Source organism: Cavia porcellus, unplaced genomic scaffold (genome assembly GCF_034190915.1).
Source record: "Cavia porcellus strain 051 isolate PalLab524CR breed Dunkin Hartley unplaced genomic scaffold, mCavPor4.1 scaffold_11, whole genome shotgun sequence".
Lineage (NCBI taxonomy): Eukaryota > Metazoa > Chordata > Mammalia > Rodentia > Caviidae > Cavia > Cavia porcellus.
The window spans coordinates 28,421,817-28,448,645 of NW_026947494.1; the positions used below are offsets into that span (position 1 = coordinate 28,421,817).

The 26,829-nt window shown below is 36.9% G+C and overlaps 1 protein-coding gene and 1 long non-coding RNA gene across 3 annotated transcripts; one reads left to right on the forward strand and one right to left on the reverse strand.

Moving 5' to 3' along the window:
- Positions 1–46: 46 nt before the first annotated feature.
- Positions 47–21,508, forward strand: LOC111756975 (uncharacterized). The gene is made up of 3 exons (XR_002791366.2): positions 47–150; positions 658–699; positions 20,571–21,508. It is a non-coding gene; the product is annotated as an uncharacterized LOC111756975 (long non-coding RNA).
- Positions 2,529–23,676, reverse strand: C1qtnf3 (C1q and TNF related 3). Of its 2 annotated transcripts, none has more exons than XM_003470223.4 (6): positions 23,231–23,676; positions 17,760–17,874; positions 14,690–14,844; positions 12,322–12,451; positions 10,166–10,265; positions 2,529–6,811 (listed from the first exon to the last, which is right to left on the reverse strand). In XM_003470223.4, the coding sequence occupies exons 1-6, from the start codon at positions 23,531–23,533 to the stop codon at positions 6,652–6,654; spliced, it is 963 nt and encodes a 320-aa protein (XP_003470271.1). In that variant the 5' UTR covers positions 23,534–23,676; the 3' UTR covers positions 2,529–6,651. The 2 variants fall into 2 exon arrangements, with proteins under 2 accessions (XP_003470271.1, XP_003470272.1); XM_003470224.4 differs by having other exon boundaries at positions 23,450–23,664.
- Positions 23,677–26,829: the final 3,153 nt, after the last annotated feature.

A 26,829-nucleotide genomic window follows, 5' to 3' on the forward strand; every position in this document is an offset into this window, starting at 1 on the left:
CGCATGTCCAGCGGCGCCACCTGCTGGGGTCTCCAGTTCAGGGTCCCCCCCCTCCCCCCCCCAGTGCTGGCTTCCAGGTCACTGCTGTCACTGTCCTATAGGAGCCCTTAATGTGAGTCCAGTCCGGGAGAAACAAAAATTCCTAACTAGGTAAGAACAGTGTCAGATTGTTTACCTCCTTAGGCTACAGGTTGTCCCTCTTCATTCCTACAATTTAGCTGTCAGATGATTTCATCCCAAATGGGACTGAGGCCACTCCTAAAAGCACTAGGGAAACAAATTACTGCTCATCAAGGGCTAAATGAGAAAGCTTTAAAAGTTTTTTGGTTTGGCACCTCGCGTTTCTTTGAATAGACTTTTAAATGTTTAACTTTAATGTCGATCTTAAAATATGTGTAATAAAATACAAATAGCCCCACTACGTTTAGAAATCATTTTCCCTGTACCTAGTATGGGCTATGGGCAGGTGGCCTGACATAATTTTTACTGGGACATGGAATAGAGCTAGAAGCCAGAGCCAAAACATCTCTGCAGTTTTAAGTGTTGGTTTATATATTTGAAGAAAATACATTAAAAAGCAATGGTCAAAAGTCAATTCTAACAGAAATCTTTCAGGCAAGGTTGAGCTACTCTTGATGAGTTTGTTTACCTTTCAAGGTCTTTTTGGCTGTCCCTATGAGGAGCTGCCTTCCACTGAAGGTAAGGATTATCTCTGCATCTCTGAATGCCTGTCTACCTGCCTATTTCTCAGAAGCTTACCTTTGTGGAAGCATAAAGTTTATCTCCTCATTTTTTTGTATTTTGAGAAAATTGAAAAAAGTTGCAAAATAATAAAGCAAACATCCAGATTGAGACATTAATATTTCATCATATTTTCTTTGTGTAATTTTTTGCAAATCCAACATAAGAGAGATACCTTGAAATGCAGGATCAGATTCACGTAATTCAGCGATCTTACTTCACTAAGTTTCATGCTTCACTAACCGTTTTAGATATGCAAGTCATTGAAGCCTCAGCAAAGCAAAAGGCCTAAGAAATCTCACATGACTTTTGAGATATTTTCTGGATCAAAAACAAACCCTTATAAGTTCAAATTCTAACTTTCAGGATGTGAAAGTGTGACTGTACTTAGACCTAAGGTTTTTAAAGAGGTCATTAAAGTAAAATGAGTTTGAATGGGTGGATCATAATTTTGATGTGTAAAATGTGGGAAGCAGTCCAAAATTTTGTAGAAAAATTCCACCCGATTAAGGTTGTAATGAGTCTGTTTAATGGCAGTGTGATGTCACATTTCCACAAAATGCTCAAAAGATGGTAAAAGCAAGTTTTATCAGATAGTTCCTTGTTAAAGTTGCATGAGAAAAAATTCCATTGAGCCAATAGATAGCAGTGATTCCATTAGTAATAGTGAAAATCATTTTGCACAGTAACTTTCCTCTCTTGTCTCCCTCACACCACCCACAAAAGTTTTTGAAAGTAAATGTAGGTTAATTTACTTTTCTTTATATTTTGTACTATCTTACTATTATGTGTTATATTACAATATTGTAATCATTGTTATGTGAATGCTTTTGGGTTGTGGAACAAAGTCTCTGAGCTTCCATTATTTCTTACAGGGAAATATGCTTTGATATACAAGTGCTTTGGGTTACAAGTTTGTTCTGAGAACATCTTATGTTCACAAACCAGGGTTTTGCTCAATGAGCTGAGCCTTGAGATACCCAGCCATGGCCAATGTCTTTAGGGCAGTACAGTGAGATACACTGAAGCAGCTAAGCCATGCCTAGACTCTTTTAACTGTGAACATCATGAAATAATGAATTTCATTACATTATTTTGAGCTGCTAATCATGATTGTTATGTGTTAAGAGATAGTAGATAGAGTAACTAATAATAATCCTTTGAGGAATAACACTCAACTTTGTTTTACCAATGAGGAAAGTAAAGACAGATATTAAGAAACCTGCCCAAGATAATTCACCCACACCATTATGGAAGGGTCTTTCTTCCTACTCACAATGCTACTGTGACATCAAACAGTTGTTCATTTAAAATTAGGCCAAAGTCTACTTTAAACTTAACTACAAGTAGCTATTTCTTGAATGATTCAATCTCAATTGCCTCAACTGGACTAAAACCCACATGGCCTTTTTCCTTTCCCCATAACCCTAAATTCTACCTCACTTAGAGCACTGAGACACTGAACAAGCTCTCTTTAATGGCCCCTCAACAAATTAGGCTGATCTCAAGGGAAAACACTCTGTGGTTTACTCTTCCCATTCATATCTGCAACCCACTCATCCCGTTTCCTCACACTGGATTCTTTGCTGTCTTGTTTCTGTATCTCCATAATGGAAAGTCCATATCTGCCTGACTTCTGAGATACTAATCTCTCTCTAGTATAACTGTTCCCTACCCATAAGGCAATAATCCCTTCTGATAAAGACTTTTTTACAAAACTAAATTTTTGACATTATTAATAGCATTAAACATACCTAGACCTTTTGATCAAGTAATTCTACTAGGAATTTAATCAAAGTAGATTACATAGACACAATTTATTTTGCAACAAACATTGGTCATAACACATTATTTGTAATTTTTTAAAAACCCTCAAAAGAAAAATGATGCTAAATAAAAGAGTAAACAACTGATGCAGCCATTAAAATTATGTTTTCAAGTAGTCCGAAATAATACTTGAGAGTACTTTTAACACATAAACAAGATACAAGATATAGGAAAAGCACATATAAAATGGCTAATTTGATTACTATTTTTTTAAAAGCTTAAATATGTGCAAAAAAGACCTTATTCAAAATGCTGATTTTAAATTTGGTGAGCTAATTTTATACTACATTTTATAGTTATTTTTTTTAAAGTTATTAAAGAACATGGTAGTTATAAAACTGACACAGCAAGTGTAACAAAACAAAATATTGTCCCTAGATACAATATTTCCACAAGCTTCTTTCATGCTGTCAGCTGGATGTTGTCCTGGGAGGCCTGGCCTTCTGCCCTTCTTGCCTGTTAAAGTATTCTATTTCACATTACTCGCTCCCTTGCCCACCTTAATCTATTAGTCACTATTGAAAAAACTCAGAAAAGGTGTGAATTCTATTCTAAATACAGCAGTAGTTCTTGGAGTTCTACAGTATCTTTCACTAAGCACGTTTATCAATTCTAGCCACATATCTTGTAATTCCATTTTCGTATTCATCCTATTTGAATTCATTTTAATTTTATTTTAACTTCAACTTTTTTCACTATATGCTCAATAAAATTCCTCGGTATCTCAAATGGTGCATTGTACTCTTACTATGTTGGATCAAATCATAGGAAGATACCACATATATCCTATGGCTTTTTTCTACACACACGTGGACAAATTCACTGTCTTTTCCATCTTAATTAGACATTACTTCACTATGGCTGTAATTTTTGCAGTTTGAGGAGTAGCAGTAAAACTAAGAATTTATTTTTCTTCATAATTCCACAGATAGAAGATCTGTTATTACTGTAGCTCTTAGTGACCTCAGCATATGATTTTTTCCCTAAGTTGAAACCTTTCACCTTTTCACTTAAAGGAAGTACTTTATGGCTTCTCTTTGGCATCTCCAGATTATAGCATCACTACTTTTATAGTTTGGGGCCATTATTAAGTGCAACAGTGCTTGCACACAGCACTACTGTAAGGCAGCAGTCAGTTTCAGATATCTAGTAAGTGACGAATAAGATAATACTGCACGCACAGTTTTGGTTACTGTGGACAAAAGGATAATCTGCTCAGCACAAAATTTCATCATGCTATTCAGAATAACACACAGCTCAAAATTTATGTTATTTATATCTGAAACTTTCCATTTAATGTTTTTGAACCTGGGTTGACTATGGATAACTGAAGCCACAAAAACACAAAATAGATAAGGAGGGAAAACTGTGTAATTATGGTCATGGATAAAACTGAAAACACTGAGAGTTACCTTGGCCCTCTCCATTCTTTCCTGTGAATCACTTTTTTTTTTAAACTGGGACTTATTTGCAAGTCTACGAAGCTTTCCACCTGCCTACAACCACATCTTGGGTGTCCCTACTAAAATAAAAACTAGAATTTAGAGTTTTGGGAAAACAGGTGACCGTACTTTGTGCTCACATCACTGATTCACATGGCTGTTCACATGGTTTGCATGAAAATACTGTGCTTTGTTTAAACCATATTACTTACGACTGTATGACTGTTATACTTTATTAAGAACATTAAGGAGGGACACATTTAGCAATCATGAGTTTATTTTATATATGTATATATTCAATGCATTGTTTCTTGCTACAGTTTTATTTAAAGCCAGTCAAAAGTCTTTAGGCATTTATTAGGTAGTATACCCCTTTCAGGTATGAAATCTCTTTGGTCAACATGCAACATTCAAATACTTTGTGGCATTGGCAATGCACTTCTATGAAATATTAAGACATCTGACATAGGAAACATCAACCTCATGACCTCACAACGCTGGTGGAAAGAAGTATATACAGAATCACAAAATATTTATGATTAAACACATTCTAGCTAATATCCATTCAGTTTAAAAGAGTATTACGCCTGAATTCAGGAAGGGTTGAAACAAATTTTGAATCAAAAGGGAAGGGTCGAAAGCAAAACTGAGCATTGAAAGTAGTGAATTAGCTAATAAAGGAGTCCTACTTAAGTCTTCAACCACTAGCTGTAGGCTGATTCATACAGGGAAATCCATAGTTCAAAGGCCTATGTGGAAGTTCAAGTTCTAATAGAAAATGAAATAAGGGCTCATTGCTTCAAAGGTAAATCATTGCATAGTATTTCTTCAAGTAGACATCTCACTAGTGCATTTTAAATATGATTCAATAGTAGAGTAAATATACATTCCAATGATACTTTCCTGTTTTAAAACAAACTTTTAAGTACTATGGATTCTGTCTTCAGAATTTATGACCCATTCTTATAAATATTGTTTTGGTGGCAAGTTTAATCCATTGAAAATAGATTTTGATATGCAAGTTAGGCAAAAGCCAAATGGAATCTCCCAAAACGCCTAGTATATCAAAACTGCTCTGAGAACATCACTGAAATATGGTAATCAAGGAAATCATATTAGGGACCACCCCTAAAGCATGTGGCAGGACCTTTCCCTAAAGGAATATGGACCTTGTTAGAGTAAAGAAAGTCAACATGGAGCCGGATGTGGTGGCTCATGCCTGTAATCCCAGCACTCGGGAGGCTGAGGTGGGAGGATCCTTGGAGTTCGAGACCAGCCTGGGCTACAAAGTGAGCTCAAGGCCAGCCTGACTCAGTCTCAAAAAAGACAAAAAAAAAAAAAAAAAAAAAAAAAGAAAGTCAACATGGCGTAATTGTTCCTATTAGTCAACTTGTAGTTGTAACAAGGCTCTGTGACATAGATTGTACCCCATCTAGCTGTAGTTTTTTAGTGTGTTACCATATAAAGGAGACAGAGACCCTTTATGATTCTTGCATAAAGGGCAAGAACCCACAATGCTGAGTGCTTAATCTTTAGATGCAAATCCACTTAATCTTTATATGCAAATCCACTAGGTCCATGCTGTTACAAATAAAGTTACTTCCTAGAGAGAGCCTTGGTGTCCCATCTCTGTGCAAGAATCCCACAACAATATCATTCTTTATTAAGTAAAGTGTAAAAATATTTTCTTGTGTATCTTTCAAATGGAATGTTCATATGTTTTATATAGTTTTTATTTATTAGTTTTATTTATTATATATTAGTGTTGACAGTATACAGTGAAATTGCCAGCCCTTTCAATGTGACATAGTATGTATAAAACATAAATATGGTGAGGTAATTTCCAAATTAATAGAAAAGAATGTGCTAACATTTGTCTTATATTGACCTAAGTTTACTTTAACTGGTAATTCAAGGAATGTAATTCCAAAAAAGAATCAATCTGATAAGCCAATTCTAATAAGCCCAATTCTATGTCATGAGAAGAATCTGTTTCTAAAAGTAGAAGCCTTTAGAAGTCAAGAATTAATTACAAAAGCATCTTTACAAAAAGCCAATTATTTATAGACATTGTAAATACTTTTGCTATCTGAAAGTTATCTGGAATTACTTTTTAAAAATCAACTACACTTTATTTTGTGAATATTGACCCACTGGATCAAATCGTTACTTTCCAGTCCAGGCTATACATGTTTCTAGTGCCGAGGGCTTGTAAGCACCCACATTGCTCCTGCTCCAACATGATCATTGCATCCTATTCTCTGCAATATTATATAGAATAATAAACTCAGAATTTCAGGGGCTCCTCAAAGCAGACACTATAAATAATACCAACAGTCCTTCAGTGATTTCTCTGATGGGAAGAATTCTAACCTGCATCAAAGAACAGCTCTAGTTTAGCTACCTAGGGAAGAGTGAAGAAGGTACTAAGTATATTTGTGAGGACCAACTGGGAAGATAATACTGTGATATATTTATCTGAGCCCCTGAGTAATCCAACATTATTGACTTGTAGCATGATTAGCAGTGAGCTAGTAATCATTTTTGTAAATACAGACTGTAGAGCCCTCAACATAAGTCTCATAACAATACCAACTCAGCTACAAGTCTTCTCCAAAATGGGGGTGTTCTATTCATCTGTTTACTTTGTTTCAAAGAGCAGGAAGCCTGCAAAGGTAGAGAATCGCTGGTGGTCCCCATGAAGGGCACCATTGCCCATTCTCAGCCAAACCTCATCTCCTTTGGCAAGCTTCAGCACTGCATGGTTGCTGGATGTATCTGATTTTCCCTTTGTTTCATAGCTGAAAAGAAAAAGAGACAAAAAAACTACTTAGTCTTTACAGTCCACAGTCAGCTTGTCATCAGAATCTCTTCTCTTGCTCTTCCGTGTTTAGGTATAGTCAATGTGACTGATTCTCTAAAATGGCAGGTGAGCAGAAATGGACAATGCCACTTCCAGGGCTGGTCAATAAAATTCCCAGACTCTCCTCCGTGCTCTTTCTGCCTCATCACTGTCAGGAACATTAATGGCAGTGACCATAATGACCTTGGAAGCCATATGTAAAAGTCTGAGCGCTTAATTAAAGACTGCAACAAAGAGGAGAGCTTTCCTTCCCCTGCCTCAATCTGAAACATCCACCCTAGATTCTCTACTCTGCACTGTTTGACCAGAAGGAAAGAAAGTTTTGTGAGCCATTATGTAGTCTTTGTTAAAGAAGTGCAGCCTCCCCTAAAAAATCTGGAATTTGTTACTAAGGAGGGTGAGCTATCATAAGCCAAATTAAAATCTGTTGTAGTGACTCATGGTCAGTTAGATAGTGGTGAGGAAAGAAATCTGTGAGCTGGAGAGCTCAAGATCCATGTTCTGCTCTGGGAAAGCATAAAAATAAGACATAATGCCGGCACTATAAGGGCAATTACTAGAAAGATGATTTTAGATGTTTCTATAAAAGATGACCCCAGAGTAGAACTGACAGGATTGCAACAAAAGTAAAAAGAATCCAGAATAATTTGGGACTACCAAGGTTGAAAAAGCTGCCTTTCAACTCAAATCTGTTGTTTTAAAAGACCTTAGGGTAACTACTTCTACACTGAGAGTAAGGCAAAAAGACAAGTAGCATATGCCTGTTATCCCAGCATTCTGGGAGGCTGAGATGGAGGATTCCAAGTTCAAGCCCAGCCTGAGCAATTTAGTGACTTCGAACAACCCTGTCTCAAAGTAAAAGGGTGGGAGGTAGAGGTTGGGAGTGAATCTCAGTAAAAAGGCCCTTGGTGCAATCCCCAGTGTACGTGGCATGGTTGGGGTCTGGGTGTGACTGACTTACAAATGTCACTGGTAGCAGTCAGAGCAAAAGCTTCTAGGTTTCTGGAGAAATGGTACATTATTTCCAAAGACCCAAGTTGGACTAAAAATGACTTAAGATTTTGACTTAGATGTCAAATTTGCAAAAGGAGAAAGTGAGCTATAGAAAGGATCATGAGAAAAACTACTCACCTATTAGATATTAGATATGGATAAAAACAAACAAACGGAGACCCTCCCAGAGAACAGAACAGAGGACAAAGATAAACAACAGAGGGATTGACTTAAAGAAAAAGACTGTTCATTGCCCAAACCTAAGCTTTGCGTTTGATGTATGAATGGATGTTAGGCATCTCCCACGGGAGTGCAGATGAGGTGATGTGTTTTCTAAATGTAGGGAGAAGAACTCTACAGATACTTGGAAGACAGATGGTCAGAGAAGTCTAGCTGTTCACTTGCATCCACTCTCCTAAGTGTGTTGAACATTAATTCTGGCTCCAGGAGTAACGATAACCAATAAATTATAAGTCAGTTTTATTGATGGCAGAGTTGCTTTCACCAGCTGAGTCTCTCAAAATTCAGGAGAAAAACCCTCCTCCTGACCTCTGCACAATGTCCTTCTCTAACCTTCCTGCCACCCTCCTCCTTCCCAGCCTGGGCCCTTGCCCTGCAGTGGACAAGAAAAATACAATTCTAGCATGTTTGACCCCTATATTCTGATCTCTTGCAGCAGTTTCATCTAGAATAACTCATCTTTTTTTGCTTTGGGCATCTCAGATACATCTTCTCTTGTAGGCCAGACTCCAGAAGAAAACAATTATAGGAATAGTCAGGGATCTAATGTAGGGTTAGGTTAGAGAGCTGGATCCCTTTAAGAAGTAGAAAGGAAATAGCCTCTGCATCTCAGCAAACAGCCCAAGAAGAATTCTGTGGTTCTGAGACCTGCTTCTGTGCAGACAACACTCTCCTCTACTACAGTGGCTACTCAGATCTCCCGTTAGCCCACAAGACCAAGCCCCTAACAACAAGCCCAATAACTAATCAATCTAGTATCAGTTCTTTAGGGAAACAGTGGAGACCCATAAAATAAGATCACTGCTCCAGATCTGGTGACAACTCAGCTCTGAGCAGCCTGTTTCCTCCCTAGAGTGACTTTGTATAGCTTCTTGAAATACCTGCAATAAAGTTGTTGGTTTATCCCAGTCTTCTCTGACTTCTCTTACTATTTTGGAGAGAGACAAGCCTGGCAAGGTTGAGTCTGGGAATCCCTAGACCCCAAACCCACTAGATTTAATGTAATGATCACAAGTCATCAGAAATAGCAGGGAAAATGTAACAAATAGCCACGAAGTTCTTCATAGACAACTTACAGTGAGCCAGGAAGGCAGAGTGAGGCAAATCTGGTTGGGGAGTGTGACCCAGTTCCATGACACATGCACTAAATAATTCCCATGGCCCTGTATGAGTTCTTGTGGGTTTCTATAATGTGTGAAAGAAATAAAAGGACTGCAGACCATGAAGAGCCCACCAGCATGCATTTCCGTGCAATAGTCTTCTCTTTGTTCTCCAGGGAGGGTACCTTCATTGAGGGTTTTACTTTCATTTTTGCTGTTACTCTGCCCAAGTTTGCTCTGCAGAGCCAGTTTTTTCCTTGCCCTCATCTTTGATTTTTCAAATAAATTTTGTACCATTTTTGCTTGTCTCATTCAATTCTTTGAGGTAAAAAATAATCTGGAAACCAAGCCATCAGCACTCCAAAACCTGCTAATGTTTCTTTGGTGAACTATTTGTAGAAGGAGACTATCCAGTAACAATAGCTCATTTAATTATGTGTATCTGCTACATCCTACACTAACATGAGAACAAAGTACAATATCGTTTTATGAATAACTGTCCCTAAGGAAAGCAAGGGCCAGGTTGCTAACATAAGCAGCACAGGCCAGGGACCAGGACCAGGGAAAGAAAGGGACTACTCTGAAACTTGTTCACCTGCACAAGCAGGTGATGATAGGGCTATCACCAGTGCGAAGCCTCAGGCAAAGGAGAAAAGAATGAAAGAAAAATAATGAGAAAGGGAGGAAGAAAAACCGAGTTAAAAAAGAATCCAAGTGATTGGTTTGGGAAGTGATACTAGTAACAATCTCAACATGCTAGTGTGCAGTTTCATCCAATTTATCTCGACCCACACACTCCTCATAATCGCACATATATTGGTATATGAGGGCTCTAATTGAGCACAAGAGCCACATTATACTCTGTTGATTCCTACCTATTTCCCTGCCATTGAATTTTCTTTCCTCAAATTGTGGCAATAAATATGTAAATGAGACCCATGATAGAAAAGACCACCCACCTGTACATGCTGAAGACTGTATTTCCATTGTGCATAAGGTACACATACACTTCATCAACATCTTCATGCTTCATCATGCTGAAGGTGAAGAAATACACACCTGAGAAAGGAATTAGTCCATGTTTATATTAACATACTGTACACAGATGATCTGAAGGTAACACAGACTTGCTTTGCTGATATTCTGTATATTATGTAGTTTCTTCTTAGTCTTTATGTGCACAAGTGTCCCTTTACTCACCTTTAAGATTCTTTAAATTTTTGAACCCTTCTCATATATATCTCTAAAAAGATTACAAAGTCTTTTAAGGGAAGGAATCTACCTTGTGTTAATTGTATTTCTATTACTTGACTCCTGACACTCCTGTCCTGAAGACTGTGAACAAATTCCAACCCATCTGTAAATATCAGTTATCTATTCTTAACCTGTACCTTGGGTTCAAAGTTCAAAGTCCTGTGGATAAGCACATGGTGTTCTGTGGCTTTAGCCAAGTACGAATTTACAGTGTATTACTATACTTGCCAAGAGTCATCCAGAGATAAACAAATACTGGCTTGCACAATAAACATTGCATAATTCAAAAGAAATAGTTCCACCAGGCATGATGATGTATGCTTATACTCCCAGCATTTGGGAGGCTGAGCCAGGAGGACAGGAAGACCGTGTTTCAAAAACATGAAAAAATAAAGTTCTAGTAATTTCTAATGTTCATTATAAATCTGTGAACTTACAATAAAGAGAAAGATCCAACTTCAACACAGTGACGCAATCTTGTTACTAAATGTATGTGCATTACTTATTTTAAAAAGACTAACATTTTAAAAAGATGTGTGTTTTCTTAAAAAGAGCTTAAGACTCTTAATGGAAAACAATTTAACATGACTTAATAGCCTCTGCATGCCAAGACAGAAATACTTTTATTGAATACCAATCTAATAGCAGACAGACAAGCTAAAAGGAAAATTTTCTCAGTTACAAATGATTTTGGATTTCTGAGTACATTTTGGAAAGTTGAATGAATATAAATCATCAAGCTCTTTTGATTTCAATGTTACAGTTTAAAACTAATGGCCTTGCAAGAGAAAAACCCAGAAACATACAAAAGGAAAAGGAAAAAAGCACTGGCACTCTCTTTTTACAAAGATGTGATTGTGAAAGAGAAATCATGTTGGTCCATCTGATTCTTACTCAAACAGAGCCAAACAAAAGTATGCTTTTTTAAATGCCAGAAATGCATGTTAAATGTGCTGAGAAATGGAAGTTTGTTATGCCCATTTACATTAGAGATTGGCCTGCAGAGGAAAAGCAAAGTCACAAACAAAAGGATGTAAAGAATGTAATTTATTTTTGTGTTGAGGTTTTCACATTTTATAAGATTTCATATTACATGCACACACAGGTACACACGAGACAATTTTCCATGCATCAACAAGATAAAGTTAGAATCAGAATGACAGGGAAATATGTTTTCCTAAAAAAAAAAAATGAGAGTTAGAAAAAAATAGATGTCACAAACATTTTAAGATGAAGCTAAGAAACCACATGATGAATAAATCAAACCTCTAGAAGTGGAAATACAGAGCTGAATAGTATTCTGTACTACACGTGGCTTTCCTTGCAAAAGAAACTAATGAAATGAGAGCCCACATGTTTGCATTATGGTTTTCAGGTCTTTGTGCTGATTACTGCAAAACTTAGTCTTCTCTATTTCATCTTTGTCGATGTGGAGAAAGATGAAGTAGTCATTCTACAATCTGTGAATACAGTTTATATAATAAACTGTGAAGCCAAATGATCTCTGTTGTGGTCAGACTGATGACCAGTCAAGGCAGTTCTAAGATACTGAATCCTTAGGATGAAACTGTGAAGAAATTCAACACAAGCACTCACTGGGCCCTCTAGGTGCTTATACAATGTGTCATAGATGATGTTTCCTCCCTTTTTCATTTTGTCTCCTTTCCATTCTTTCCTCTTCTTCCTTCCGTTTTTCTTCCTTCTTTTCTCCTTTGTATCTTTTCTCCCTTTTTCTCTCCTTGCCTGCCGCCTCTTTGTTTTCTCTTTTTTTCCTTCTTTCCTTTCTTCTCTCCTTCCTTTCTTTTCTCCTTCTCTTTGACTGCGAGGTTGATTCACTCATTCATTAATTTTTACATCTCACCTGATACGGGGGCCCCAAATCTGCCAGTCATGACATCAAAGAAGTTTCCTATGTTGGTCTCAACACTGCTGAAGATAATCCCACTGTTCTGATTGGTGAAGTGAGTTGCCAGAGAAGCCATAAATGCAATCTAAGGAAGAAATTGATGCTCAATTAGTAGGGAATTTATCTGAAGGGAATAAAGTTTTATACAAGTAAATTTATTGTGGCTTATTTGTAATGGCAAGATTTGAAATAAATATAGGCAAAGAAGGAAATAAATTATAGTAATTTCTAATATATTCTAAGATTTTTATGTGACGCAGCCATCAGATTATCAGTATATATCAGTAGTTCAGAAAATGTTTCAAAAAGCATTAGTGTTCTAAAATGTTTTCAGAAATATTAAAATTCTATTGTCAAATAATACTGGGGAAACTTGAATGAAATGCTCAGGTTATAGCTATTAAACACATGTTAGCATATTAAAGCATCTGTGAACCCCTGCAATGAAACAACTTTTTAATTTTACTAATGCTGCATTTATTTTTTTAATTCTTTAAGAAATTTTAGTTTCTTACAGAACAAATTCTTCTAATGCACATGTAAATTATTTGATCTAAATGTATATATACAAATATACACACATATATACAATGGTAAAATATCTTTTATACATTTGTTACCTAAAAAGTAATACAAGATCACTATGACTTTGTTCTATGAGTCTGTGTATGTCAAATTATTGTGTGGATAAACTGATAAAAATATCTGCAAAAATATCCACAAAATTATTATCAGTGGAGCTCTGTAGAATTTTCATATGTAATTTTTTCTTTCTTCATTACAACTATAATTTTCACATGAGCATGTATTAATTTTGTATTCAGAAAAATATAAATTTTATTATTTTGTTTTAGAAAACTATACATTTTATAACTCTACAGTAGTACTTATTTACATGAAGAGATGTATAAGAAATATCATTTGAGAAATAAAGTAATTAAAAAGTGATGCTTATTGTATGTTCTTATATTTAAAAGTGATTTACATAAATCTGAAAAGTTATATAACTATGCCCTAATAATAGTCATTTCTGAACTTTTTTGTAGAGATTTTTTTCTAATTTTTTAAACTATATAATAGTTTTTTTAAAAAACAATATAAAAGTATTTTACAATGTAAGGGGAAAAGAATTTTGCCATTTCCCAGAATATGAAAAATATGGTTCCATAAAACTTGAAATTTATTTAAATATTGGAAAAGCAAAACTATATGGGCATCATTTTGTATAACAATGTCATACTGGAGCAGAAGACATTTAATGCCAGCAGTCATTCCTAGGACTGGTTACAAATACTTTATGGGTAATGTTTTATGAAACTTAGAATTCATTAGCTCAATTAGTAAAAACAAAAAAAAAATTGAAGAGAATTAATTTAAGGAGCTGGTGGTATCTCTAACCAAGAAGTGTCATGACTTTGGGAACAGAACTACTAACTTGGCTCCAAAAATATGAGATTGGGTCTCAGCTCTATTACTTATAACTGCAAATTGGCAACAGCAACAACGACCACAAGATGTGAGTTTACAATGTTGATAGATAAAATGGATTTCATAAAAGAATCCATTTTAAAATATTAACCAAAAGAAAAAATGTAACCAAGATTTAAGAATTTTTCTTGGTGACCTAACTTCAAATTTGTAAGTTTTATGTGTCATGGGCAAGAATTTTAATGAATACTTAAAAAAGAAGCTAAAAAAAAAAAATAGATCCATGGTACTTGAGTTTGGGATAAAACACACAATTTTAACTTCATAAATGAATTTTAAAACATGCTAAAACCAACATGATCTGGACTGGAAAACTGAATGACTCAAAAATAAAATGTTCCCAGGATAAAGGAGATAGTCGTGCAAAAAATATAAACAAAAATTAAGCTACAAAATCTGAGTTGATAGGAAACAATATATATCATCTGTGTATGTTATTTTAAAAACATAAGAAAATAAATAAAATAAGACATTTAGCCATTGCTTATATATACATATGTACATATATATTTTTTCATATCTTTCCAGCTTAACCTATTATCTCATCAGAAAAACAGGAGATAGGTTTATATTTATGGTCACCTTGTATGATATTTGGACCTAATGTGGAGTTGAGTTTCAGTCTATAAATTTCTCTCTTCTTTAAAAAGTTTTTTAACACTCCCTATTGCTACAGCATAGGCCTTATGCAAACATCCTGTTGTTAAGGTAAACAAATTAAGACTCAGATTTACCAAAGATTGATGAGGCTTGAAGAATTTAACCTTCTGATTCCTAACTCCTAGTAGTCTGGCAGATTTAAAGGTCACCTATGGATGTGCACAGGACAATTTACCTGCAGTTCTGGTGGAATCCCCGGGGAGCCCTTCTCTCCTTTGGGGCCATGCTGCCCCCGTTCCCCTCGAGGGCCCAGGTCACCTTTGTCTCCTTTCTCACCTTTGGCCCCTTCATGCCCAGTGGCTCCGTTATTTCCATTATTTCCATGGTTTCCTTAAATAACCAGATGTGATCACATGAGAAAACCAGTCAAACTTACCATCATTTTTAGACCAACACAGCCCACTTCCTTTAAAAATAAGCCACTTAAATTGTAAGTGGGGACGATTTCAAATCATCACAATACAGCCAAGGAGCATTATCAAACTGGCAGGTTTTTATTATTGTTTTTTTTTTTTTGTTTGTTTAATTAGATTCAGTAGTAGTTTAGATTTTCTAAGCCCCCAAAGCCTATTTTATAAAGCAGGCCTGGATGAAAAACTGTATGAAAGGCTGATCATTGCATATCATTTAGAGTAGCAAAGACTACAAATATCCATCAATCCTAAAAGGGTTAAATTATTAAATGCCATATCATAGTAAGTGAAAACAATACTGAAGAAATACATATAATGATATAGTGATAGCCGTGATATTTTAACATTAAAAATGTTATAAATAAATAGGGATGGCATAATACTATATTTGTTTAAAACAGTATGCATATATAATGTCTACAGGAAAAAAGACTAGAAAAAATTACATGAAAATATTTAGGTTTTTTCCCTAAATGTGTGAGACAAGTGATTTTTGTTTCATTCTACATATTTTTCTGCCCCTCTGAAGTTTTCTACCAGGAATGTGTATCATTTTTGTAACTGGAGTAAACTCATTGATTAGAAAGACATAGAATTTTGAAAGTTGAATTGATAACAGATTCAATACCTCACTTTTCTACAAAGTGACTATTTCTGTATCTCTTCCTTATTTTTATATTTTCCGAATTCCATCCTTTTTCTTTTTTATTTTGTGTAGTACTTATCAGGCATTGTATCAGGCTTGCAGTCCTTCCAGATAGATGAACTTTGTTTATAGGTTAATGGGTGAGTGACAAAGTCAATTCATGATGGGAAATATTTAACTAAGGCTTCTTGTTCTATAACCTCAAAGAAGGTTAGGTCTGAGGTAGCCAGAAGAATTTGAATATTTCATAGCCCACGTCACTGCCCCTGTAGGTGGCTGCCCTCAATGACATACATCCCATGCCAGTAATAATGATTTTAAATCTAACAAAGGAATTTTTCATTGGGATTTTGGATTCACATGAGAAGCAATCCAAAAGTATAAAAATTTGAGCCATTTTTGGCAAATATTAACTTCAGTGGGGATAAATCTGTGAAGAACAAGTAAACTTTAACCAACATTGAGAGCAGTTCTAGCTCTTGGGAATGCCCTAAGGAGAAAGTCAAGTGTATCCCTGATAGTTTTGAAAGTCACAGGATAGAGAAGACGGTACACCTTTTCTTCTGGCCATTTCCCTGGTTTCTAAGCCTGCAACCAGGGAAATGTGGTGCAGATGGCACACCATGAGTCTAGAGAGACTCAGTGTAGCCCCGCACATGTTCTGTACATTTCTGTGGTGTTGTAGCTCAGATATGTTTCCATGAATCCAAATCAGGCATAAAAATCTGCTATGAAATCACTGAGAGTGAAGGTAGAGGGCATATCTGGACTTAGAATGACAAAGGACCTACATTTCAGTAAATGACACTATGAAGATGACTATAAACCACACCAGTAAGATTTCCTCTCTGCCTGCATCTATTTCATAAATCTCCTGAAAGATACTATGTACTCATGAGGCACACTGTGGTTCTGTGGTTACTATGGTGTAGATAAGTGTCCAACCAAGGCCAAGTATGGTGCTACTGGAAAGTGGTAGAAACTTTAAGAGTCAGGGTCTAGTGTGAGGTCAGGGGCCATGGGGTGCAAGCCCCTGAAGGGGGATCCTGGTATCTTCTGGTCTTTCATTTTCAGGCCACCGTAAGGTGAGCTGCTTAGCTCCCCCAGCATGATGTATTGCCCCATGACAGACTCAAATGGAATGAGACCATTCAATTATGGGCTGAAATCTCCAAAACTATAAGCCAAAAGAAGCCTTTCTTTTTGTAAGTTGATTATCTCAGGTACTTGCTATGGTAACAGAAAGCTGACTACTGCAGTGGGTGCTAAGGGTAAGTCCCAGGTAAGAGCCAGTAGTTCCATTCTCAATAATAACAAAGATCCTCCCAATCAATGAGTCAGGTACTCCATGGTGCTTGGAACCTTGTGGATGCTTCAAGTAGAGAGCAAGCACTATGGAGTTTGTAGTGTTTTACCTGAACTGGTCTAATAAATCCAACTCTCCACCCAACTCTCTTTTGGGGGGGATTTCTATGCATGCCCTTTAGATCACACATAAATGATCCAAAATTAGGATTGCCCTTGGCTTCTGTTTTGGGGTTTTTGTTTTATTGCATGTTTCTCTGGCTTTTATTTTTATTAGTACATGTTTTCAGTACACAATGATTATGTTCTTTGTGGGACATAATCTTAACATGCCCATAACTCATCTCAATTCTTTCCCCTCTATTTCCCTCCTTCATCTATCTCTTGATCCTTTCCCATTGAAAAGGTATATCTCCCTGTCTATTATCTATCATTGATTTTGTTTATATTTTGAGTTTCTCGTATCCGACAAACTATACAATATTTAAGCTTGTGTGTCTGATTTTTTCATATAACATCATCTCAAGGAGCATCTGTTTCCCTGCAAATGACTCATTTATCCTTCTTTATGGCATAGAAGTACTCCACTGTGTATAAATACCACATTTTTAACCCATTTATCTGTTGATGTGCATCAAAAACTTTCCAAGATTTTGCTGTTATGAAGTTTGCTGCTATAAACAGAGGTACACGTGTATCACTGTAGTATGAACTTTTTAAAATCTGTCAGAAGAGTCTTAGAAGGATAGCTGGGTCAAATGGAGTTTTAGTTTTCTGAAGACTCCACACTGCTTTCCACAGAGGTTGTGCTAGTTTACATTCCCACCAGCGGCGTCTGTAATTAGACTTGTCATACATCTTTGCATTTCTGTTAACCTTACCTGGAATGCCTGGAGGTCCTGGGGGTCCAGGGGGTCCTTGATAGCCACGGAAGCCATAGTCTCCATGGCAACATTTGCTGCAGTCTGGGGGCAGTCCTCCTCCAGTTTGCGGAGGCTTAAAAAAGATAGAGAAGTTTGAAAGACAGGCACTTGGGAACACTCAGGAATTTTAAATTTTCTTTTGGCCTGGAGCTTTAAGTTTAACTTCAATCAATCAACAGCTACATCAGAAAAGACAGTATGGGAGTGGGCTGCAAATGTTGAAGGCTTAGGACTCAAGGGGCAGCTACAATGAGGGGACAATACAAGAGAAGACAATAGGAGGTCAACTGAAGAATATGCACTTTGCACTAAGTAGCAATGGGACTGAAAAGAGGTGGCAGTATTTGTAAGAAGTACTTTCCTGTTGTGCATAGAAGCAAAGCCAGAAACTCCTTCAGCACTGGACTTGAAGATTTTCCTTTTTTCTTTTTCTTTTTTTTTTTTTTTTTTTTTTTTTTTTTTTTTTTTGTCTTTTTCCTTTTTATTGGTACTGGGGATCGAACTCATGACTGCCTGCTTGCAAGGCAGGTGCTTATGCCGCTGAGCTAAATCCCCAGCCCCTACTTTGCTAATAACTGGTAGCTTCTGGTGTAGCAAAATTGAGTAGTTCCTCAAATTACAAACATCAGCTCCTTCAAACAAGCTACTAGACAGGTTTCTAAACACTGGGTTAAGAGTTCTTAGAAACTTTAAATTGTAACACTGCCTTTTCAAATAATCATGGTGCACTTATACTGCCTTAGGAAATTAAGGAAATTAATTATTCTTTAGACCGATACAGTCACTTATGTATTTAAATTGACAAATAGGAAATTACATGTAGTTACCAGATGCAACACATTGTTTTGGAATTTGTATATGTTCTTGTGTATACTATGACTAAATTGAGCAAATTAACATACTCATTACCTCTTACACATTTTTGTGGTCTCTATACTGAAAATCTAGTCTCTTAACAATTTTAAAGAATATAAGCATTATTATTAACTATGTGCCCAGTACATTTTTAATTATTTATATCTTGAAACAACTTTAGCTTCTTTATAAATATTTAATATTATGTGCTTCACATATTCTACTTCAAAATTTAAAGTGATTGTATTGCTGTTTGAATCAATCTTTAATGTGTACTAAATTCAAACTCATTATGCTCAAATATGATACAAAGTAAAATGCTTACTTATACAAAGATTACACTTCTAAAGTGTGTGCTTACTATGAAGGAGCAAGTGATCTAGTGAAAGTCCATGGAAAAGAGAGAGCTGCTTATAGAATATGTACTCTCATCTAACTTGGCAACTTGTCTTTTAATTATGTCATGCAAAATACTCGTGGAAACTTTCCTAGACACCAATTATAATTCAGTGGTCTTTTGAAAACAGCAAATTGTTGCTAAGGAATTAATTTTAAAAAGGAAGGGAAGGAGGGAGGGAAAAAGAGACAGGAAAGAGGATGGGAAAGAGGGAGGCAGGGAAAAATATAAAAGTCTCATTTTTTTTCATTACTAGAAATCCAAGTCACAACATAGGTGAAAACTCCATATTGCTGCACATTTAGGCTTTATGTTCATTTGTTTGTTGAGAAAAAAAGAAGACTTAGTCTTTGTGCTCCCTTTTCACTCAAGTTTTCCACAAAGCTATTTAGAGAAAAGCACAGTGTAGCCCGGGGCCCAAGCAGTCTCCTGGCACAGCTCAGAACCCAAGAGGCGCAGGATCAGAAGCTACAGTCAGACCTAACGCCTCACTTTGTCTTAATTCTACTAGGCCAAATCCAGGACAGTATAGGGACTCGAAAACCTTTTGTCAAACTGATCCAGGGAGGAAAAATCAACTACAACAACTGGTCTAAGATAGAGATTTGGGAACACTTGGAAAATAAAGACACCATGGCATCACCCCACCTTCCAAACCAAGATGCAATCTGAGAAGCATGTGTTCTGAATTTTGTGGTAAGGTTTTGCAAATGTGAAATGCAGCATTACACTCCAGAGCTCTGCCAATGATAGACTTGGAATCAAAGACAGAAAAGGAAGAAGAATCCTGAAGTGGAACTGTTTGTGTGAGAATATAATAAACATACTAAGATGTTTAACAATGTCAGAACAAATACTGGACTGCAACCAAAATTCCCACACCAATTCTACTGGACCTTAGAGAAATCACTCTTACCAGACATCAGTTTTCTTATCTACTTCACTAGAGAAGTGGGCAAGACAGTTATGGGTTTTCTTCCTAGTTGCAAGATACAAGCAAAGACACTTCAAAGTTTTCCAAAATCTCAAACAATAATTTAGAAAGCTTTTTTTTTTTTTAATGTTCAGTGTCTAGACTCTAGGAGATGGTGTTGCTTATACCAGAGCTCACTAGGACTAGTGGTGCATAAGCAAATCAACTTTGGGATGATCAGGAGCATAAAGCTTCCACCAATGCAGTGAGAGACTTCTAATTACTGATAATTGGGCAGCTCCTGGGAATCCTACTATGACCTTTATCACATGCTCCTTCCTGTGGCCTTGTCTTTCAAAGTTCAGTCAAACGGAACAATGCTGATGAGGCTGTTAATGGACTTAGAACAAGTTGTACAGGATTTGTGCATTCAGAAACTTTCTCTTTGATAAGGGACAAGTCCATATACAACATTGCTACTATTATCCTCTTAACCTTATCACCCCTGTCCCAAAACCTAGTAGAATTTGCACACTGAAGACATGTAGATGAGTAGCATGAGAGGAAAGGGTTGTCTCTAAGTCAAACTCCATCCGTTTTGCAGATGGGAGCCTGAAGGAGTTCTTCAGAAGTGAGTGCTGCTATTACAGAAATAAAGTCATAGTTCCTTCTTCAACCCAAAGAAGAGGAAACAAAGGAAATTGGAAGAGGATAAATGAAATGTCCAGGAAGGAGACAGGAAACTGAAACATAAGAATGACAGAGGCTATGGAGAATAAAATGGCAAGAAAAGAGAATATAGGTGTGCCCACCCCAAACTCTGTCTATACTAGTCTACCATGAATTCTTTACCCGCTTTATTGTTCTAACAGTCTGATTACCTCACCAACCTGTTAGGAAAAAACAAACAAATTTTTTGATAACGAAGCATTAAAGTCCTTCACCAAGTAAAAGAATCCTTCCCAGCCCGGCATTCTGATCCTCTAATGTCTTTCCACTTAAACCTGTTTGCTAGGGCCAAATCTTTAATAGCCTTTCTTTTTGTCTTATCTTTTAAGATCCAACAAAGGAACCAACATGACTTTATTTCTCAACTGCCTTTTGTGTATGCATTGACCAGGCGTATATAGTATGTAATCAAACTTAATCAATTAAATTAACAAAGTATTTCCACTACAGTCCTTTAGGATGGCTTGGAGATAAAAGCGTGAGTGTGTCAGTGAAAGGGAAGGAAAGTGCTCTAAAGGATATGATGGTATGTATAGTGTGCAAGACAAATGACTATATTACTAAGTTTTGTTAAATCATTGAACAGAAGAGTTTGCACTGTCAATGTTTGAGTGTCTAGCCACGTTTTATGCTTTGATTTTGTAACTTTAACAACTATTGTTAAGATGACAATATGTAATGTATCAACTAGCAATTTTATGATGTTAATGTTTTTTGAATTTTGTATTTTACTTTTTTCTCATTTTTTCTATTTTGTCTTTTTTTAAATTTTCTTTTCTTTCTTTAAATAAAATTAAAAATGTTTGAAAACCATGAGTGTGTTTATGTTCCTGGTGCCCATCCTAAAGCTTGGTTCAATGTAGAAGCTCGAGTAATTGTTGGGATAAAGATGGATGAAGAAAAAGGAGAATTAAGATGGAAGAAGTGGGAGGAGAAGTAGGGAAAGAAGAAAGAACGTATTATAATCCTAAATTCGATTTGCCCATATCCATTGCTGAAGGAGCTGTGTAAAACACTTTCAGAATATCAGACTCTACATTTCCTTAGCAGTTTTATTTCAAGAACCCAGGTCTAGAAGGTTTGTGTGTGTGGGGTGTGTTGGGGGTGTGTTAGGGGTGTGTTGGGGGGTGTGTTGGGGGGTGTGTTGGGGGGTGTGTTGGGGGTGTGTTGGGGGGTGTGTTGGGGGGTGGTATAAATATAATTTGGATTTCTAATGGGGTGTTGGTGCCCAGAAAATAACAACTGATATCACCTGTGACTGCCTTCTGCTGCCTTTGGGAGCTCACACTGTCATGTACAGGAAGAAAGACTCCTTCCACAGCAATGAAAAATCTAGGCCAAGACTTGGTCAAAAGTTAAAATGCTTTGGTCACTAAAGAAAATGCAAATTAGCATTAATCGTTCCTCAGGCAAAAAACTGTTAGATAAAATGATGATCTCTGCATGAGGCATTCTATTTAAATGTTATCATTTCCTCTGTGGTTCTTCAACTTCCCCTCAACATGACTCCACAGAAAGATCTGAGAAAATGCATTATCTGGTCAAGTTTAGTCCTAGATTAGTCCCATATTTACATCTCACTCTATGTATGATTCTGGTCTGAATATATAACCAGATTAATAATCCCAAATATCTCAATCTGTAGTAAGCGGGCTTTAGACTTGAATCATATGAACAATTTCTGGGCCTATTTAATACACAAAAGCCATTAGTTTTTGTAGTGAAAATTATTGGTATAAAGATTACATAATTAAAAGTAACTCTATTCCACCCATCTGATTTCAGCATACTATATCCTTAGGATGTAAATCAAAATCTGTTATTCCTGATTTTAGTGTTTTAAATTAAATTGAACTTTACCAATTTGAACTCCCATACTAGCCTCAAAGAGTTAAAGAAATTTCCTAAGATGCTGAGTTTATGCCTAGAGAAATAAACCCCCTATGACCATCAGGCATCAAGCAATATATGCAGTTTGCATTTTAAATATGTGGTCATCTTTGGGTTAACCTCTTTGATTCTTTTTTAAAAGGGTGAACATAGAGGCATAGCAACCTAGACTACTAGAAATCAAATAAACAAGACTGGCGTGAGTCAGAGTAAACTCACAAATCAAAGTGAAAGCCTTTGACTGATTTTGGCAAATTTCAAGGACAGCTTCTCCCTGCTGAGAAGGATGAAGACAGTCTATTTTAGGATTAGCAAATGATGGTCTATAGTGATACATTTATCTGCATGGGTCAGCAATCTTTTCTGCTCCACCAAAGCAAGACAGCAATCAAGACCCAACAGAACAGAAAATTGGCTGCCCAGGTTACCCTCATTAATGGGGCAATGTCTGACCACTGTACCCCAACACATCATTGTCAGAAACTGTCAGTCACCTTTCTAACCCAGAACAACCCACAAGCAGCTGAGCAAACTGCTATCAAGTACTGATTTTAAGAATCTTAACCCAAACAGCAAGGACAACAACAACAACAACAACAGTCATTCAGCTTTCATAAAAATCCTTAGAAGAGTAATTCAGAGTACCTGGCCCCAGAACGGGGTGATCTGGGCTAGATCATCCACCTCTGGGTGCGGTAGCTCATCTGGTCTCAGAGTTTTTAGGTCTGTAGAAGTGTTATTATCCACAGTCCCAGTTTTAGAATTGCTCCGCTCTCTCACTTTCTCCCTCCTGGAGCCGCTACGGCCAGTCTGCTGGTGGCTCTGCACTATTCTTGCCACCACTTTATTAGCTCTTCCGCTCACCTCCATGTAATCATCTTGACACAGGCAAAATGGGAGAAAAAACAAAGCCAACAGGTGCCAACAGATGAGCTGACTCCCAAGCATGATCTTCAATAGAGCCACAGAGCCTCCTTGGGAAGATAATGGGGGCTTCAGGAACCGTGATCTCCTCAGGCAAATGCCAGGGCTGAAGATGAGAACTGCAGCTGGGCTGGGTGGTTTTATACTTTGGTGTGTAATAAATAAGGCTGCAGACACGCCAGAGTGACAGCAGCCCTCCTCCCCAGGCAGAACAGCCCCCATTCATCACCTTCCCACACTAACAGGCAAGATGGATTTGTGTGCACAGCTCCAAGTTGGGAGGGTTCATAAAGGTCACACCTTGGCATGTTTTTGTTGGAGTGTGAAGAAAACATACACAACCAGCTGGAAACAGAGAGTGTATGTCCAGTGGTTTGCTTTCGTGATTAGACATGGAAAGGCTGTGCATTCGTGGTCTAAAATGCCTTTTGGAAAAACCTACTCCTGTGCTTGCCAGGAAATTCATGCTTAACTACATCAGTTCCATCTGAAATACATCAGGAACCCATTTGGGTGAGTCTAGAGAGCTTTTGCTCTCTAGATACACAGACAGCACTTCCCGCTTTTACCCACCGAAAACAACTTCTATATACTAGTACCAGAAGGCAAATTATTGGCAATAAACACTGGGATAAATTCAGGTGCAGAGTTTCTGAGTTTAACTAAGGGATTTCCCCATTCTAGGCTTGATTTCCTTTTCCTTTGAGTTTACAAAAGTCAAAGTTAATTCAAATTTAATCAGATCTTGCCAGATGGAGATATAACCCCTTGCTTTTTGTTGAAATCTCACTGCTGCTCTTCGTTTTGACATGATCAAAAATCAAAGTGACAGAAAGTATCAGACAAAACATACTATTACAAATATGTCAGGATCCAGAGAATTATTTCTTTTATTTTAGCTTGTGCACTTTTATTAATTCTCCCAAGGAACAAATGGACATTCTTAATCTCTTTGTAAAAAAAAAAAAATAAGATAATTTATAGAACATTGTCATTAAAATTTAACTCTTTATATGTCACTTCATTTCACTATTACCTATTTCATTCATTTAGCAAAACATTGTTAGGAATGTTCCAAAATCGTGGAAGGGACTCTGGGACCTTAAAAACGATGAGGAACAAGTATCTGATATTAGGTAGACAGGCATAGGACTGAAGGAAAGCCAAGACTTGGAGAAGCCAGGGCTGCTCACAAAGAGACAGAACAGCTGGGGAGAGTGACCACAAGGGAAAGCTGTTCACAGCTGCCCTCTTCACTCAGCCAAGGGGCTTGAGAACCAAAAGTTACTCCGGAACTGAGCAAAACTACCAAGAGTTAGTTTGACCACCCCTACCATTGAGCCAGCTGCCTTTAGAGCCCCCATTCATACATGGTGCTGGTGAAGGAGTAGGAAACATAGTCTGTGAAATAAAACTCAGGTCACAAGAGTAGGGGCCTGGGGAGTCATGCTTACTCAGATCACGCAGCTTCAACCTGTGGGCAGAGCTTCCCCATTCTACGAAGTCACAATGAGCACGCAAGTGGCTGTAGTTTGCTGAAAACCAGAGGGAAGTCCCAGGGCAGTGTCTCCATGGGATATTTCCTCCTCAAATGGCCTAAGAAGAAACATTACAAAGCAAAAGATGGCTCTGAAAACTAATTTACATATTGTCTAAAAGCTGCATCTGGGTTTTGCTGCAAATTACTGGCTACAACACAGATGATCTAGCTACATAACTACAAATCATTTCCTTTTGACTTTCAACCTCATGGAAAATTTCCAATTAATGTTGCTATTCATTTTTGTGGTTCTGCATATTAAAATGAATTAGCAAGTTTTAAATATATCAGTGCCTGAGTCCCAGCTCATCCCAATTCAGATAGAATCTATAGTGGGGTCAGAGTACCAGAAATTTTTAAGAAGCTCCCTCAGATAATTCTCTAGTACTTAGGGTTAGGAGTCACTGACCCATCCTCTCCTTAAATAAAAAATAATAACAGATAATATATTTAGTTGACATTTAACTATATACCAACAGAATATTTCTTTTGTTTAGCTCACTGTCTTTTCAGCAAGCCTATCCTCATATTATAGATGAAGAAATAGAGGATAACATGACTTGCCTGATATAATAATTTGCAAAGGACTTTGTTATGTCTTGTGTTTAAATGTCCCCTAAAACCTTCATGGAGTCATAGGTAGGGCTTTTTTATAGGTGGCTGGATCTAGATTGTGTGACGTTGAAATTTATTCATGGTGCCATGCTAGGATTAAGGGAAGTACAAATAAGGGTGTGGATACTACCTGATTAAACAGCCTGGATAAAGTATAAAGAATTGGAAGAGCTGTGATTACCCTTCATTGCTTTGCCACCTTCTACCCACCATGAACTGCTTCTCTGCAATGCCTACCTGCTACGTCACCCTGCCTTGGAACCAGCCTATTACGGTCTGAAACCACTAGACCATGAGCTAAATAAACCTTTCCTCTTCTACCTTTGAATGTTGGGTATTTTGACTCAGCAACAAGAAAAATAATTAAAATAGGCTTGTCATAATTGGGCTCCATCTGTCTTCTAATTCTGTATTCTCAGTCTTTGTATAGAAATAGTAGAAGGAAGTCAACTACAGGCTGACACCCCACAAAAGAAGACAACTTGAAATCATAATATTAAGTGAAATAAATCAGACATTGAGCTCAACTATTGTCTTGTTTCTTTTTTATGAGAAACCCAAAATATAAATAAAGAATAAAGTTAAAAATAGATAATAGGAAATAAAGAGATAGATCTTTTACAAAAGGAAAAAGAACCAAGCTACGAAGTAGAGAGAGGAAAAGAAGAAGATGAAAAAGAATTAAGACATGTTATGCACATTTACCAACTTCCTATGAGGAATGTAATCATTCTGTACTGCAAACATGCACTAATAAAAATTTAAAAATTGAAAAAGAAAGGAGAGAGTTGCCTAGCTTCCAGGAAGTCTATGAGAATAGAGTACTATGGATAGAATTTTATACCCTTAAAAAGACTTTGAAGTCCTAAGGCCTGATACTTATGAACATAGCAGTAGTCTTCATGGATGATTAAGGTAAGAGGAAGTCATTAGTCTACTATGACTGCGCTCTCAAAAAAAGGGGGAAATTTGGACACAGAGACAAGATCTCAGGGAGTGTGTTTATGTGAAAATAAAGGTAGAGATCAGAATTATATATTTACAAGCCAAGAAATACCAAAGATTGCCAGTAAAACCCCAGACAATGTCACAGAACCAACCACTCCCTCACAGCCCTAAAAACAAACCTCTTTTTCAACAGACGCTTGATCTTAGGATTCTGTCT